Source organism: Sardina pilchardus, chromosome 4 (assembly GCF_963854185.1).
Source record: "Sardina pilchardus chromosome 4, fSarPil1.1, whole genome shotgun sequence".
In the NCBI taxonomy this organism is placed as follows: Eukaryota; Metazoa; Chordata; class Actinopteri; order Clupeiformes; family Clupeidae; genus Sardina; species Sardina pilchardus.
The window spans coordinates 25,004,120-25,018,671 of record NC_084997.1 but is presented as its reverse complement, the minus strand read 5'-3'; the positions used below and the strand labels follow the sequence as shown (position 1 = coordinate 25,018,671).

General features: G+C 46.7%; 1 protein-coding gene across 1 annotated transcript in view; it reads left to right on the top strand.

Annotated features, from left to right (window-relative positions):
• Positions 1 to 2,688: 2,688 nt before the first annotated feature.
• LOC134078672 (prostaglandin F2 receptor negative regulator-like) overlaps positions 2,689 to 14,552 on the top strand; it is a 30,036-nt gene continuing 18,172 nt past the window's right edge. Inside the window, exons 1-4 of the mRNA XM_062534775.1 lie at positions 2,689 to 3,031; positions 6,185 to 6,550; positions 8,846 to 9,256; positions 12,725 to 13,111. Coding sequence (XP_062390759.1) covers positions 2,971 to 3,031; positions 6,185 to 6,550; positions 8,846 to 9,256; positions 12,725 to 13,111 — 1,225 coding nt within the window. The 5' untranslated portion in view covers positions 2,689 to 2,970. The remainder of the gene's footprint in view (positions 3,032 to 6,184; positions 6,551 to 8,845; positions 9,257 to 12,724; positions 13,112 to 14,552) is intronic.

Here is a 14,552-nt window from a genome sequence, read left to right as displayed (position 1 = left end):
GCAGGAGGACAAATAGAAAATGTAAAAATGAAAGTGATTTGTTTACCAACAATGTGAAGAACTATGAGGAGCGTGGAACTCATCGGTGCTGTTGCCATGGCATAGAGTGACTGTTCTCACGGTTGGCTCAACCACTCAGGCTAGCTAAACCACTTAAACCAACCTCTCTCGGTGTGCCCACTTCCTACTTGAAGATGTTTGGTATGAACCATGTGAAATATTTAGTCTTCATCTGTCCAAATGCATCATCACTTGTTGTTGCCCAACATAATAATCATTTAACCATTCTTCACCCGTTTCTTTCAGTAAATTACCTGTGATTCAGTGCCTCATTTGCCATTGCTATATTATTGAAATGCTATTCTGGTCCTATAGTGCAATGGTTTATTTTAAATCTCACATCAATTATATATCGTATCTATACATCCATCCATCCATCCACACACACACACACACACACACACACACACACACACACACACACACACACACACACACAGGATTGGAGTAGAACCGAGGACTATGGAGTATTTCCTCCAATATAGGCTACCACATGATGGAGCCATTTCGCTTATTTGTGGAAGTCCCCTGTCAAACGTGCCTTAAATGCCTTGCACATTTCAGAGCATATCTTATGATTCTGCTGACATGGTTAGAATTAAACACATTCACATCATAGCATTCTTGGAAGTAACTTATTTTGCAGTAATGCCTTAAAAATTAAGGGAAAAAAATACAAGCGCTTGATGATGACAGCCAATTCACATATCGAGATCAAAGGGATACGTTAGATGCATGATGTAAATTCTCAGGCAACAAAAGGAATATGAAATACAACAGTTGTAAAGTTTTACTTACTTAAAGTGCCTGAATAAAGCACATCTGAGTGAGTCAACGGAGCATTTGAGGATACTGAGCAGCAGGCTTGGGGCTGTCTGTGTACTGTTGCACTGCTTCCATGGGGCTCCGTGTGAAGTCTTTGCACGCTTTTAAGAATGGCCTTTTATACTCACTCACTGTTTGGCACAGTGAGGAATGAAAAAAAGAAAGAAAAAAATAAGAAAGACAGAAAATATGAATGAATGAATGAATGGATCAATAAACTGTCAATCAATGAATATCATGCCACTAATAATGCTATATCTTCTTCATCTTTTGTACTGATAATATCCTATTCTTCCTTCCTCTATCATCATGACACACATCCTAGCAGCCACACTTCCTCCATTGGGGATGGCTCTCACCTCCCATAGTATACACAGCCTTCTCACAAACTATAACTGGGGCACAGCAAGTTTATTTGCTTTCCCTTTCCCTTTCTCTCTCTCTATCTCTGCCTTTTCCTCTCTGTTTGAAGTCCACGCACGCGGGCAGTGCACATACATTAGTTAACCAGTGACAGTAAGGAAGAACAAGCAGGCGGGCGGCGGGGTAGTTTGTTGTATGGGCACACCTCCAGGGAGTGCCATGTTTGTCCTGAGCCTGCTAATGGCTGGGAGGGGCTGCGGCAACCACACATGGTGCTGTGTGTGTGTGTGTGTGTGTGTGTGTGTTTAGGAATATGTGTGTTTCTGTGTGTGTGTGTGTGTGTGTGTGTGTGTAGAGGGGGGGGGGGGGGGGGGGGTAAACACAGAGGTTTGGTGGCACACTTATTACTGTCTACATCGTTATCACTCAGGAGAGGAACTCCGCGCAGATGGTGGGAGGAGAGAAGGCGGGAGAGTTAGAAAAAAAAGAGCGGGTGGAAGAGAGAGAGAGAGAGAGAGAGAGAGAGAGATGAAGCACAGATAGGAGGAGTGAGAGAGTGAGGTAAAAAAGATTTTAGGTGTTGTTGCTGCTGCAGGCATTGTGTTGGTGGGTTTTTGTTGCTGCTGCTGCTGCTGCTGTTATCCATCTCTTAACACACATAACAAACCATGCATTGCTACAAAGTGAAATAAAATATTGTGCCACCTTTGACTCTTAATCAGCTTTAAAAATATACTTATTTTTATAGCTATATCCTGTGGTGTCTTCAACCACATTTAGTAGATCCTCTGATGCCACCGCAGGCATCGTGACCTTCCGTGGACCAGAGAAGACCTTTAGATCTGGGCTGCAGACGCAGCTGCTTTGACCATTGACCTCTACCCGATGGTACACAGGGCTGCTCAGCATGCTTATTGAAACAACAAACAAGTAGCCTACCCTAAAGGCAACCGACGGGCAAGCGACACTGACCCGCATTTAAACACTCGGCACGGCACGAGTTGATTCGATTGCGGCGGGGTTTTTTTGCGTTTTTTTTTTTTTTTTTTTAATCAGGGAAAATGGGATCACAGTGTAACCCGTAATCTAGAAAGCAAATGATGTGGACGTGCAATCAAAAGATATTAGGGCTGATTGAGTGATGCGATTGCGAGCTAATGTGCAGTTGGTTGTTCTCATGAGTGGCACGCATGGATCATCTATTATAGGCGTAACGCTCAGGGGAGTAAAGATACAAATGGGAGTGTTGGTCGGCGGAATTTTAAGAAAGAAATTATTTAATCAGTCTGTTACGTTTGCACTGTCATATTCCTCTATGGTTTGGGGTAGGGCGATGGAGCGGTTCACCTGCTTGTTCAGTGTTCCCACAGCTTCGTGTCGTGTCTCCTCCTTTATCCAATGAAAACCTCCAAGTCACTCATACCTACTTCCGGACGTAGACTCCTACCGCTGCGGACCAGCTTTCAGTTCTCAGTGCCTGCGCTACTCAGAAGACGGATCGTCATGAACCATGTGTATCGTTGCTGGTCGCGTTGGATTACAAAAGTATCATTCTGAGGATTTTTCTACGGATAACCAGCAGATCGCATCTGAAGTCCTGAGAAGTAGTGGATATCGGCAAGAGTTGCGCTCTGTTGAACATAAGGAAATATCACGGGAGCATTTAGTATTCCGTGTGAGGCGTGGATGACAAAGAGATTTATTTGAGTGGGAAAGTAGCCTATGCACCTCGCCAAAATGGAAAAGATCTTCTTTGCTTCTTTTATTCTGTTGGCAACTTTGGGTGAGCCTGTTCTTCTTAATATTGAAAATGTATTTGGAACGTTTTCATTTTTCATCGTATGGGAAGGTTCACAATCTCTTGTGCGTTCGCGCGGGGCTTGGTGTCGTGCGTGTCTTTTGGGAAGTGTTGATGACTTAAATTGACGTTATTTTTTAAATTGATAGTAAGATGTTTGCACTAATTCGGCAAAGATGCTTTGACAATGCAAGCATATGGGCTATACGACAAAGTAGCCTACTCTCGCGGCATAGGCTACCAAGTCAAACCCAGACAGATATCCTGAAAGGGACAGAGTTCTTTAGACCTTTGGACATGATGAATTTAAGTGGCGAACTGTCTAACAGGTGCTTGTTTACAGTATATTTTCTGTTTTAACTGTCCATAGACTTCTAGATTTTGTTTGTGTGTGTCAGTCAAAGGGAGAGAGAGAAACCAGTGATTATGCCAAACCTGTATGAAAAACATATCTAGCAGGTGTTATACAGTATTCTTTCCCACTTCAGCTGTTTTCTGGGCAGTGAACGTTTCTTCTGACGTGTCGAAAAAAGGCGGTGGGCTGTTGCCTGTTTGTTGCGGAAACATACTACTGTGTTGGCCCATGCCATGCATGTAGGCTACCACACACAGGATCAAGGCTAAATACTGGACTGTTCTTCTGATGGTGCCTACTGTAATGCTATCACCATATCTCATGATGTCAGGGTTTTGGTGTGTGTGTGTGTGTGTGTGTGTGTGTGTGTGTGTGTGTGTGTGTGTGTGTGTGTGTGTGTGTGTGTGACAGTGTGACCAAAGGGAGAGGGAGGAACGGCCTGATCACTTTTATAGGCCTACCATTAAATACACACACTATCTCAAATCCACTGCTTAAACAACATGGCGGTCTGACCATTGCTACAAGGTGTGGCAGGCTTATATTGTAATGGTGTCCATAATTTTACACACACACACACACACACACACACACACACACACACACACACACAAATGCCTTGCACTTGGCTGATTAACCAGGAAATGGGTCATCGTGAAAATGGCCCCGACTCCGTCTAATTGGACCTGGTGGTTCCGGCTCTGATAGCAGCCACCCAGATCACAAGAAGCCCCATCATGTGACTCCATGCCATGGGCAGCACCAGGGTTGCGTGCAGGGTGTGAGTGAGTCATGATGGTGTTCCTCTTGCGTTCCTGGGCCGTGGTGACGGCCTTATGACGGCTCTTCACTGAAGGTGTGAAGGTACTGTAGAATGTGGACTCGATGTGGTCTAGATGTAGCTAGCCGTCACCTCTGGGTTTTACACTATCACACTCACACACACACACACACACAAGGACGGACACACAGACACGCACTGTGGCCAGTTATTGACCAGTTATTTGTATGAATGTGTCAGTGCAGTTATTTTTGGGAATGTTTACTGAAGGATCAACACGTCCATTGTGTGTGTGTGTGTGTGTGTGTGTGTGTGTGTGTGTGTGTGTGTGTGTGTGCGTGTGTGTGCGTGTGTGTGTCTATGTGTGCGTCTAGGTGTGTGGCTGTCCGCGTGAATGAAAGGAATGTGCAGTGTGTAATGGAACTGCGAGCTGCAGCAGCATTGCCGTGTCACAGCTGATATGCCGGCACATGCCTGTCCACGCAGCCATGCCAACAAGCATGTTGTGACCCACACCGCCAGAGTTCCACATCCCAGACTCACCGGAAGAGTCACCTGGGAACACTCTGTGTGTGTGTGTGTGTGTGTGTGTGTGTGTGTGTGTGTGTGTGTGTGTGTGTGATAGCTCAGTATTGATATGCTTTCAGAGTTTCACTTTGCGGTGTTTTTCTCAGCTTGCTCTCCTTCACCCTGCCCTGTTACCTGTAGCACAGCCTTGCTTGAACAAGCCCTGACTTGCTCCACACCTCGCACCCTCTTAGCACTCTCTTGTCACTGCGCTACCTCTCCTCTCCTCCCTCCCTCCCTCCCTCCCTCTCTCTCTCTCTGTTTCTTTCTCCCATTCTCCGTTTACACCCTGGAGAAGTTGGTGTCTCAACCTGTTCTCTGCATGCCCCCCCCCCCCCCCCCCACCCCCACCCCAGTGTCTGATATATACGTGCCAAGGTGCTTTGAAATGTTTTATTTCCAAAGTCAAACCACCTTCCCTGTGCAAGTGAGAGTCTCACTGTCATCTTGTATGGCTAAGAGCTCTCTCTTGGCAGTACTGTAGATCAGCTGTCCCCTAATAAGGGCACTATAAGATCCATTTTACCATACAAGGTGAGAGTGGTCAGAATGCCATGCGTTGGTGTCTGTCATTGTGTTAATCTCTGCTTTTGTCCTGATTAAGTATTTGTTTAGGGATTGTAATCTAGTTCAAGTGTGTGTGTGTGTGTGTGTGTGTGTGTGTGTGTGTGTGTGTGTGTGTGTGTGGAATGGATGCCAGCCGGGGTAATTGTGTAGATTTAATGTCATGCATTATCTTTCCGTCTAAGTCTCAAACTCCTGACCTGAGCACTTTGTCAGGTAGGGTTTTGTGTATTTTTTACCCTTAGTTAGTAAATTATTGTGCACATGCGTGTGTGTGTGCGTGTGTGTGTGTGTGTGTGTGTGTGTGCGCGTGTGTGCAGAAGGAGACATACCCTGGTCCTCTGCCCCAGGCTAGTACAGCAGATGAGGGTAACTCTGAGCTCACGGCAGCCTTGTCTGCACTCTCGGTGACTGTCTCTCTGAGCAGCTCTCTCCTCTGATGCCTGACTGATGCATCTGTGTTGTGCACTCCTCTACGGTAACGTTAAGGCCCGTAAGAAGAAGAAAGGGACAGCATTTTCATGACTCAGCTAGCTTTGGTGGTCGAGCCCAGTGGGTTGGCTGACGGCAAGGAGTTTGCTTTCAGTGTTGTATGAAGAACCTCCATATAGTCCAAATGCCGTGTTGATCTGATGTATGACTTCCTGTATGGAAACAGATTTATGATTTTATTCTCCGTAGCTCTATCAATTCGCTTTGTCTCAAAAGGTGTGATCAGCTCAGTGAATTTCCCCTTGGGGATCAATAAAGTATCTATCTACAGTATCTATCTATGTATCTATCTAGTGTACAGCTGAACTTTTTTCCCCAAAACTTCTTCAATGTTAATATAAATCTCTCCCTCTCTCTCTCTCTCTCTCTCGTTCTCTAGCTCTGTGCGAGGGCAGGGTTGTGAAGGTTCCTGCCGGCCCTTTGGTCCGTGTTGAGGGCCAGGCCGTGTCCATCCGCTGCGACGTGTCCGACTATGAAGGTCCCAGAGATCAGGACTTTGAGTGGACCATGCTGCAAGCGGGGAAGGAGTTACAGGTCATCTCGACGTTCGACAGCACGTATCCCGATGCCCTCCTGAGGGACCGCGTCTCCAGCACCGACATAAGCGTCAAGAAGCTCAGTGACTCGTCTGTCGAGCTGAAAATCAAGAAGGTTCGAGCCACAGACAGCGCCACCTATCGGTGCAGTACTCCCAGCACGGACACGACGGTCAAAGGGAACTACTTTGCAGATGTGTCGCTCAAAGGTAAGCCTGAACTCATGCAGAAATGTGGAAGAGAGTTGTGTGAATGTTTGTTTTATAGTGAAACTGGCGATGAACACCAACCCTGTTCATATTAATAGACATGTTATGTCTCTCCAGTTAAAATAATTGGAGTCGGTGTGTTTAAATGAGTGTTTTTGTTGTTATTGAGTGAATTGGGCTATTATCAGGCCCAGACAGATAGTGAGATCAGGAAAGCCCAACTCTCTCAGCACGGCTCTCCTAGAGCTGCTGCCACTCATCACTCAGCAGTGGTGGCTCTGCTGTTGGGCCAATGGAGTTAGGCTGTGGGGAATGGGGTCAGGCTGGGGTTTCCACGAAACTCAATTCAGAACACCTGAACTCCTCAACCTGTGGTGCTGTGCCAATAAAGGCTGGATAAAATTATTCATCTCTCCTATGACACATGCCTCCAGTATTTTTAGTACCTGATGTCCTACGCACACATGCACACTCTCACCAGCTCTCTTTCTCACATACATATAAACGCACACAAACACACACACATACACACACGCACACATGCACACTTTTCCCAACCGCCTCCCAGCTCAACACGCCCCCTCCTTTCTACAGGCTCCCTTAGTTTCGGATTGCCGAAGGATGAGGTTATTTCTGGTTGTTCTGAACCTTAAGCAATTTTTAAATGCTTCTTTCTGCATCATCACTGGATGTTTTATTGCTCAAAATAAGCAAAAAACAAACAAACAAACAAACAAACAAACAAGCAAACAAACAGAAATCTACAGTTTTTACATGGAAAGACTCCACTTCACTTTCTTAAATAGAGGAGTCGTGGGAGGTTTTTGGCTCTCCCGTTTTTGGGGACGTACAGTTTGAAGGGAAGTCACTTCAGCTCTTTCTGGGTGTCCTCTCCATTCAGCGGCTCTCAGATTTAGTGAAGGACTCATGGAGGTGGTTTCAGTGTTTACGGAAGTATCACAATAACTGCTGGGCATGAAGTCTAGGTCAAGGTCTCTGGACATCGCTGCCTCCTCTGCCTCATTGTCATACTTATCAGCAAATCACAGAAATTATGGGTAGGTTCCCGGAAGAGCCTTGCACACACACACACACACACACACACACACACACACACACACACACACACACACACACACACACACACACACACACACACACACACACACACATACACACACACACAAAGGAGATTAAGGTAGATACGAATTATGTAATTGAGTGTCCACTGTTTTTATTTTAAAGTGTGTGTGTGTGTGTGTGTGTGTGTGTGAGAGTGTGTGCGTGCGTGCGTTGGGGAGATGGGAGGCGGGGTGGTGTGTGTTATGCATTCCGTGATTAGTTGATGATTAGCTGCCATGGTAATATCCTGTTTGTAGGCCCCATATGAAATGCCCCTCTGGCGTCTTGGTGGTCTGTGGAGTCATAGAGCTCAAATAGAGACACTTCCTTTTATGCTGAAGTACACCACCACCGGCACTCTCCTGCCAGTGAACCCGAAAGGCCACTGTCAGTTTGAAATCAACAGTTTGGAAGTGAATATTTGTTCTCTCTCTTTCTCATTCTCTCTCCCCTCTCCTCTCTCCTTCGCCTTCTCTCTCCCTCTCTCTCTCCCCCTTTCTCTTTCTTTCTCTCTCTCTTTCTCTTTCTCTCTCTCCCTCTCTCTCTCGCTCTCTCTGTCTGTCTGTGTGACAAACCAACAGAACAAACATGGTGTCTTTTTTCCATTAGAATGTGCAATGCGAGATTCCTTCTCATTCCATCAGAATGGGCCTTATTATGGGAATAGGAAGTTTGTGGCTACTGGAGCCCTGGCCGTTCTGCAGTAGATATGTGGCATGTGGTTTGATTTTAAACGACTCTTTGTCATAATAAGATTAGGTTACATTGGTCATCATAGCCCAGCTGGCAAAAGGCCAGTGGACAGCTGTCAGCCGTTGGCTGTAGATCTGGCGGTCTGCTGGCCTTTTTCTCAGTGGTTTTCCATCAAGCCTTTGGTGGATTCCAGACAAATGTCCCCCGTATTCTCAATTCTTCCGTTTTCCTTTAGTCTCTTCACTTATACTTCATTCATTTGTTGGATGTTACCAGCATGTAATGTTCAATTGACCATGTCATTGTCACCTTATTTTATGATGTAGAACGATAGAAATCTCCTTCGCAAGTTTTTTTTTTAGTTCAGGACTTGGCTTAATCCATGGTAAACTGGCCTTATGTTTTTTTTGTGTGCATCTCTATTTTAGGTTAAGCTGTATTTTAGTAGCTGCTTCTGACATCTGCGTTTTCTGATTACAGTGATAGGGGACAGCCTGAAGGTGGCGCCGTCGATCCCAAAGCCTGTGGTGTCTGAAGGGGACCAGCTGGAGCTTCACTGCAACACCACCAGAGCTTTCACCGAGCACACCTCCCTGTCCGTCACCTGGTCCCTCAAGAAGGGTGGCTCGCCAATATCGGAGATCCTGACCTTCGGCCCTGACGACAAGGTCACGGTGGGCGCTGGTTCTGCCCAGCGCTATGCGGACGGCGGGCTCCGACTGGACCTGCGCGGAGGCGGGTTCTACGGGCTGGTGCTGTCTGGGGCCCGGCCAGAGGATCAGGGGAAGTACGTGTGCACGGCCAGAGAGTGGGTGAGGCAGGCCGGAGGCTCCCTGGACAAGATCCTGGAGAAGAGCGAGGAGATGGGGAAGGTCACCGTCAAACCTACAGGTGTGTACACGTTTGGACAAAGACTAAAAGATCATGAGGCATTTCCCCTTTCAGACACACCTATCTTTGTATGTGTGTGAGTATAAGTGTGCACAAGGCACTCAACAGTTCCGGATAGCAATACAGAGCTTAGTCATTGATTAATCAGCCCTCCCTTGGCAGTGACACCATTTGTGGCCGCTGTGTTTATTCATTCACCTAACGGTTCAGGAAGCTTAGTCATACCTGGACAGGTTCTTCATTTAGCCACATCGCCCATATTCCTAGTCACTGAGGCTTGAGATGAGAAGATGTAGCCAGCAAAAAGCTGCTGGTAGGTTTTCAGTGGAGATGAGGCCTGAAGAGCCACACCTCACAGCTAACACTCCGTGAGCAAACTTGCAGAGTAACGGGCCGTGCCGTGTCGTGCCGTGTCATGCCGGGCCCTTCCCTTGGTGACGCGGGTTGTAAGGTATGCTGACGGGGACTGGCAGATCTGCACTGGCAGGCCCAGAAGCCTATGAGATCAGAATAAGGTCAGGAAGGATCCAGCCCTGATGGAGCACTGACTAATGGATTCATGTCTTTCGTGGGAGCTGCCTTTCAGAATGGTTTTGGCCCTGATTTATCCCAAATATGAGCAAAGTCACCTTATCTATTCTAAATGTAACCTGCATTGCGTTGGCCAGCACAATCCTGCGTCAGACTCGCAACCTCGGGAATGGAAGGCAGGAATGCTAGCAAAGTGGCTAATAAGGTGCCGGGAAGTGACGCTTATAGCTGGCTGGAAAAACCTGTTTCCAAGCACAGCACATCAAGTTCAGATTTGGCGTAGTTCCACTCGATTCCATTGCCATTGGACTCAATGTGGCACAGATTTGGATTTGAAAGAAATCTGTCTGTTTCTGTTCAAGTCCAGAGCTGATTTGGCCCAGCCAAACATAATGCAAAATGACCTGGGTCATTTTATAGTTCATATCCATTTAATCTGGCTCACATCAAATCAAATAAATTCATACCATTGGATTGGGTCTGACAAACCAGAACTTGGAATGGTCTTAACCGTCCCATTCCAAGTTGACATCGAACACTTCATTATTCCTAAGCATTGCAGAGACCGACACACTCTGCTTTCGACATTTGATTACTTTGACAACATTATTCTCAGTACAACCATATTTCCATAATGTATCTCCAAACACCAGCGGAGGTGGCAGCAGAGTTTGGCACTGGTGTGCGGGGTTTGTATCGATAATAACGGGGTGTAAGTAATCGAATGTCGAAAGCAGAGTGTGTGGCCCTCATGTCGGCGCCAGTGTCCACAGTGCTTTACATGTCTCTCTATTGCCACACAATTCTATTAAGCATAATCTGAATCAGAAGTATTTTAATCCTAAAGAGTTCAGATCAAATGCCACCGTACCAGCCACTGACCAGAATAAACTGGATTAAATTAGGCTTTTTTTTTAAAAAAAAGAAAGCTGTTTTAAAAGCTGTTTCGAAAGCTATTTTTCCCCTCAAAGTGGTGCTTGCTGACATGATTATCAGAAATAGTAAATTCCTTACAGCGTGAGGGTCACGAACTGGATGAAAGTGCGGAGTAGATCAAACTAAACCTCTGAGTGCCTGCTCGCGAGCAGTCCGCGAAACTCCCGGGAAGTTATTTTAGACCTCTTTAGCCATTCTTAAGAGGGGGAGTTTTGTTTATGTTTTGTTGTCTTAAGAGGTCAAGTTGCCTAGCTCACTGATTAAACCCTTATCCGAGAGTAAGCAAACAAACAAGCGGCTGCATGACCTCCGTGGGGCTGGCAGTAAATGGCCACTTACCACAAGATTGCACCCATATGTGTGTTGGTGTGAGGGAGCAGCACAGCTCAATTAGAGATCAAGCCAGAGGGACCACCATGGCACATATGGCTAATGTCTAATAGAACCGTGCTGTGTGTGTGTGTGTGTGTGTGTGTGTGTGTGTGTGTGTGTGTGTGTGTGTGTGTGTGTGTGTGTGTGTGTGTGTGTGTGTGTGTGTGTGTGTGTGTGTGTGTGTGTGTGTGTGTGTGTGTGTGTGTGTGTGTTCTACACTGTCCCATACTGAGTGGTCACTAAACCACTATTCACACTACACAGGGGGCAGTCTCAGTGTATGGTCAGTTATAGGATTAGTCGCAAAGATGGGTACATTAGTGAAATGGTCTTTCGCTATCATGCATTCATATCTTAATGACACAGGCATTCCCAGCCATGACGAGCAAAAGGATCATATCCTGTGTCCTGGGCCAATTCGCCCTTCCTACATTTTACTCTCAGGAAGTGAGTGAACACTGACTCAAGCCCTTGGTTGGACGCAATGTTCTGGAAGCTAGACAGTTGATTAATTTATTCATTGTTTTAATGGGGTGTGCAGTCGAGGAGTTCAAATAGATAAGAACATCAATCAGAGTGAAGGTGGAAGGGAAAGACAGAGAGGAGATGTTTAGAAATTCCCTTTCATTTTCTTCCTGTGACCCAGCAGTTAGTCAGAGTAGCTGCTTTCAAACTTATCCTCCACAATGTATGCGGATCTTTGTCAAACGGAAGTCCGACCCTTCGGGCGATTCAGACATGATGCTATTGCTAACGTGCAGACATTATGCAGTCATACAGTATGTTCTTACTGTGACCCAGCAGTTTGTCAGAGTATGAGTGAGAGCCGCTTCAGAAATTTCTGGAATTTTCTCCTCAGGTCAGAGAAGGCTTCATGCTAAGGCAGACCTTGAAAACAAAGGCTTTATCAGAAAGATTGTCATTTTTGTACATGCTGACCTTCACAGTTATGTGTATCTGATACAAAAGAAATTTACAAAAGTTAGTTGTTTCCATTTTTGTCTCGCTCTTGAGTCAGTCATTCTATGCTTTCTTTCTTTTTTTCTTACTTTCTTTGTTTCTCTTGACTTCTCACGGGGCTCTTGACTTAAGGGCAGAAAGTGGACAAGGAGAGGTGTCTGTCCTGTTACCACAGGAACAGGGCCAGATTTGTCCAGTGTGTCTGCTCCTGTGTGGCTTGGACTCTTTTGTCTGAGTTCTTGGTTCAGGGGCCCATTGTTATATTAAACTGCATGTAACAGTAGCTGGTAAATCCTCAGGAGTTTGCCTACTCGAGCTGTGACCTTCATTTGCCATTTCTAGCAGATCCTGTCTTGCTTCTCAGTCTCAGACGGTGTTCTCTTTGCAAAATCTATATTTATTTTTTATCTGGATCCCTTTCTGTTTTTTTGCTATTGATAACATCATTGGCAGGCATCACGTTGGTTGTCAGACTGGTATAATGTTTGTATTATCTTTATGTGAGCCATTCACAGAGACAAAGTAATTGTGCTCTTCCACTCAGTTGTGCTACTGTCTCTCTCTCTCATACCCACACACATGCACACACACACACACACACACACACACACACACACACACACGCCCTTCGTGTCTTAACACTTCTATCTCCATGTCCCCTTCCTCCAGCCAATACTCTCCAGGTCACTGTGGAGAAGAACATCACCCTAAACGTGGAGGACACCCTCAACCTCACCTGCTTCGTGGCTGGTAACCCAGGCAACCTGGCCTCTCTGGCGCTGGAGGTGGAGTGGCTCATGGGGTCCGACGCCTCCGCCAGCCCGCAGGTTCTGGTGCGCATGGACCGCGAGGGGACGGTCACCGGAGGCTCGGCCCAACTGGCGATGTCGCGGGTGGCGCCGGGAGACTTCCGACTCGTCGCGCAGAAGGCGGAGCGGTCCAACTCGGGCTGGTACTCCTGCCGCGTGCGGGCCTGGCTGCCCCAGAGCAGCAGCAAGTGGTACCAGGCCGCCGAGATCACCTCCGGCCCGGTCCAGGTTCTGGTGACCCAGCTCGGTAAGTCCCTAAACCAGACAGTTTCATACTCCACATCATGGCGACTTCCCGTCTGTTTGCTTCTCATTTTTTGGATTTTTTTTAAAATGAGGCCATGTTTTCCAACCTTTGTTTTCCCGATATCTTTTCCCTCACCCCCTAAACTATGGCTGTAGAATTTAGGGAAATGGCTAAAATGTTAAGTGAGTGAGCATCACTGTCACATAAGGTGGATGAGATGCGTTTCAAAAATCATAGACGGGACAAGACTAACCATTTGGAAAGGGTTGTAAGCTGTACAACGTGTTTTGCAGCCTTCGCTATTAGCTAATGGCATGATACAGTATTAGTTCCCATTGCAACTTCCAGCCCTACCCCAAACCCGAGTACAGAGTGCGGAAGCTGTACATGATGTCAGATTCATAGCTATGGCCATCATAATGGAAAAATTGCGCTCTAGAATCTTTGGCTGGCTTGTTTGCTGTGTTATCAGTGAAATGGTTGTGATTGTCACGGTCCATGGCAGACTGAGTTTCCTCTTCCCACAGCCTCACCTCTGCTGCGGTTGTAGCTCCCCAGTTCCGCAAACAGCCCTTTCTATTTGATTTTCCACAACCCACCCACCACCATTAAGTACCTCGTAGTGGGTGGCTTCGAGTGGCAATTTGATTTGGCATGGGGAGGCTAAGGAAGTTGGGTTTCAGTGTGTGTGTGTGTGTGTGTGTGTGTGTGTGTGTGTGTGTGTGTGTGTGTGTGTGTGTGTGTGTGTGTGTGTGTGTGTGTGTGTGTGTGTGTGTGTGTGTGTGTGTGTCAACAAACACGCACACACAGTTTCTATGATTAGTTTTTGCACTGGTGTGTGTTGGAGTTATAATGATTGTGTGTTTGTGTGTGTGTGTGTCAGGAAAGAGGGCAGGACAGAGTGGAGTTTGACTTGAGCCGTGAGAACACCGTTATCAGTGTCAGTCTCGTGGTCTCTCTTCAGTCGTCACACCCTCCGTCCTGTCCTCACCTGTAAACACAATGCCATGGTGACGGACTGAAGCCCAAATACGAGAAGCTAGGGGAAGCAGTCGGGGCGAGCATGCCTGCTTGTTTGTTTGTTTGTTTGTGTGGATGTGTGTGAGGAAGAGGGGGTTGTGTGTGAGTCATGTTTCGTGAAGAACAATTTTGTGTGTGTGTGTGTGTGTGGGAGAGCGAACCCATCTCCGGCTCTGACATCATCAGAGAGCATGCTGGGAAGCCTCCTTGGGGGAGCGGGAGGCCTAGAAAACCCCCGCGGTTTCCTCTGAGACGCCATGCTTGCTGTCACTCAGAGTCAACAGAACAGGCTCGTTTCTCTCTCTCTCTCTCTCTCTCTCACTCTCTCTCTCTCTCTCTCTCTCTCTCTCTCTCTCTCTCTCGCGCACTCTTTCGCTCTCTCTTGCTCTCTCTTGCTCTCTCTCTCTCTTCCTTTCTTTCT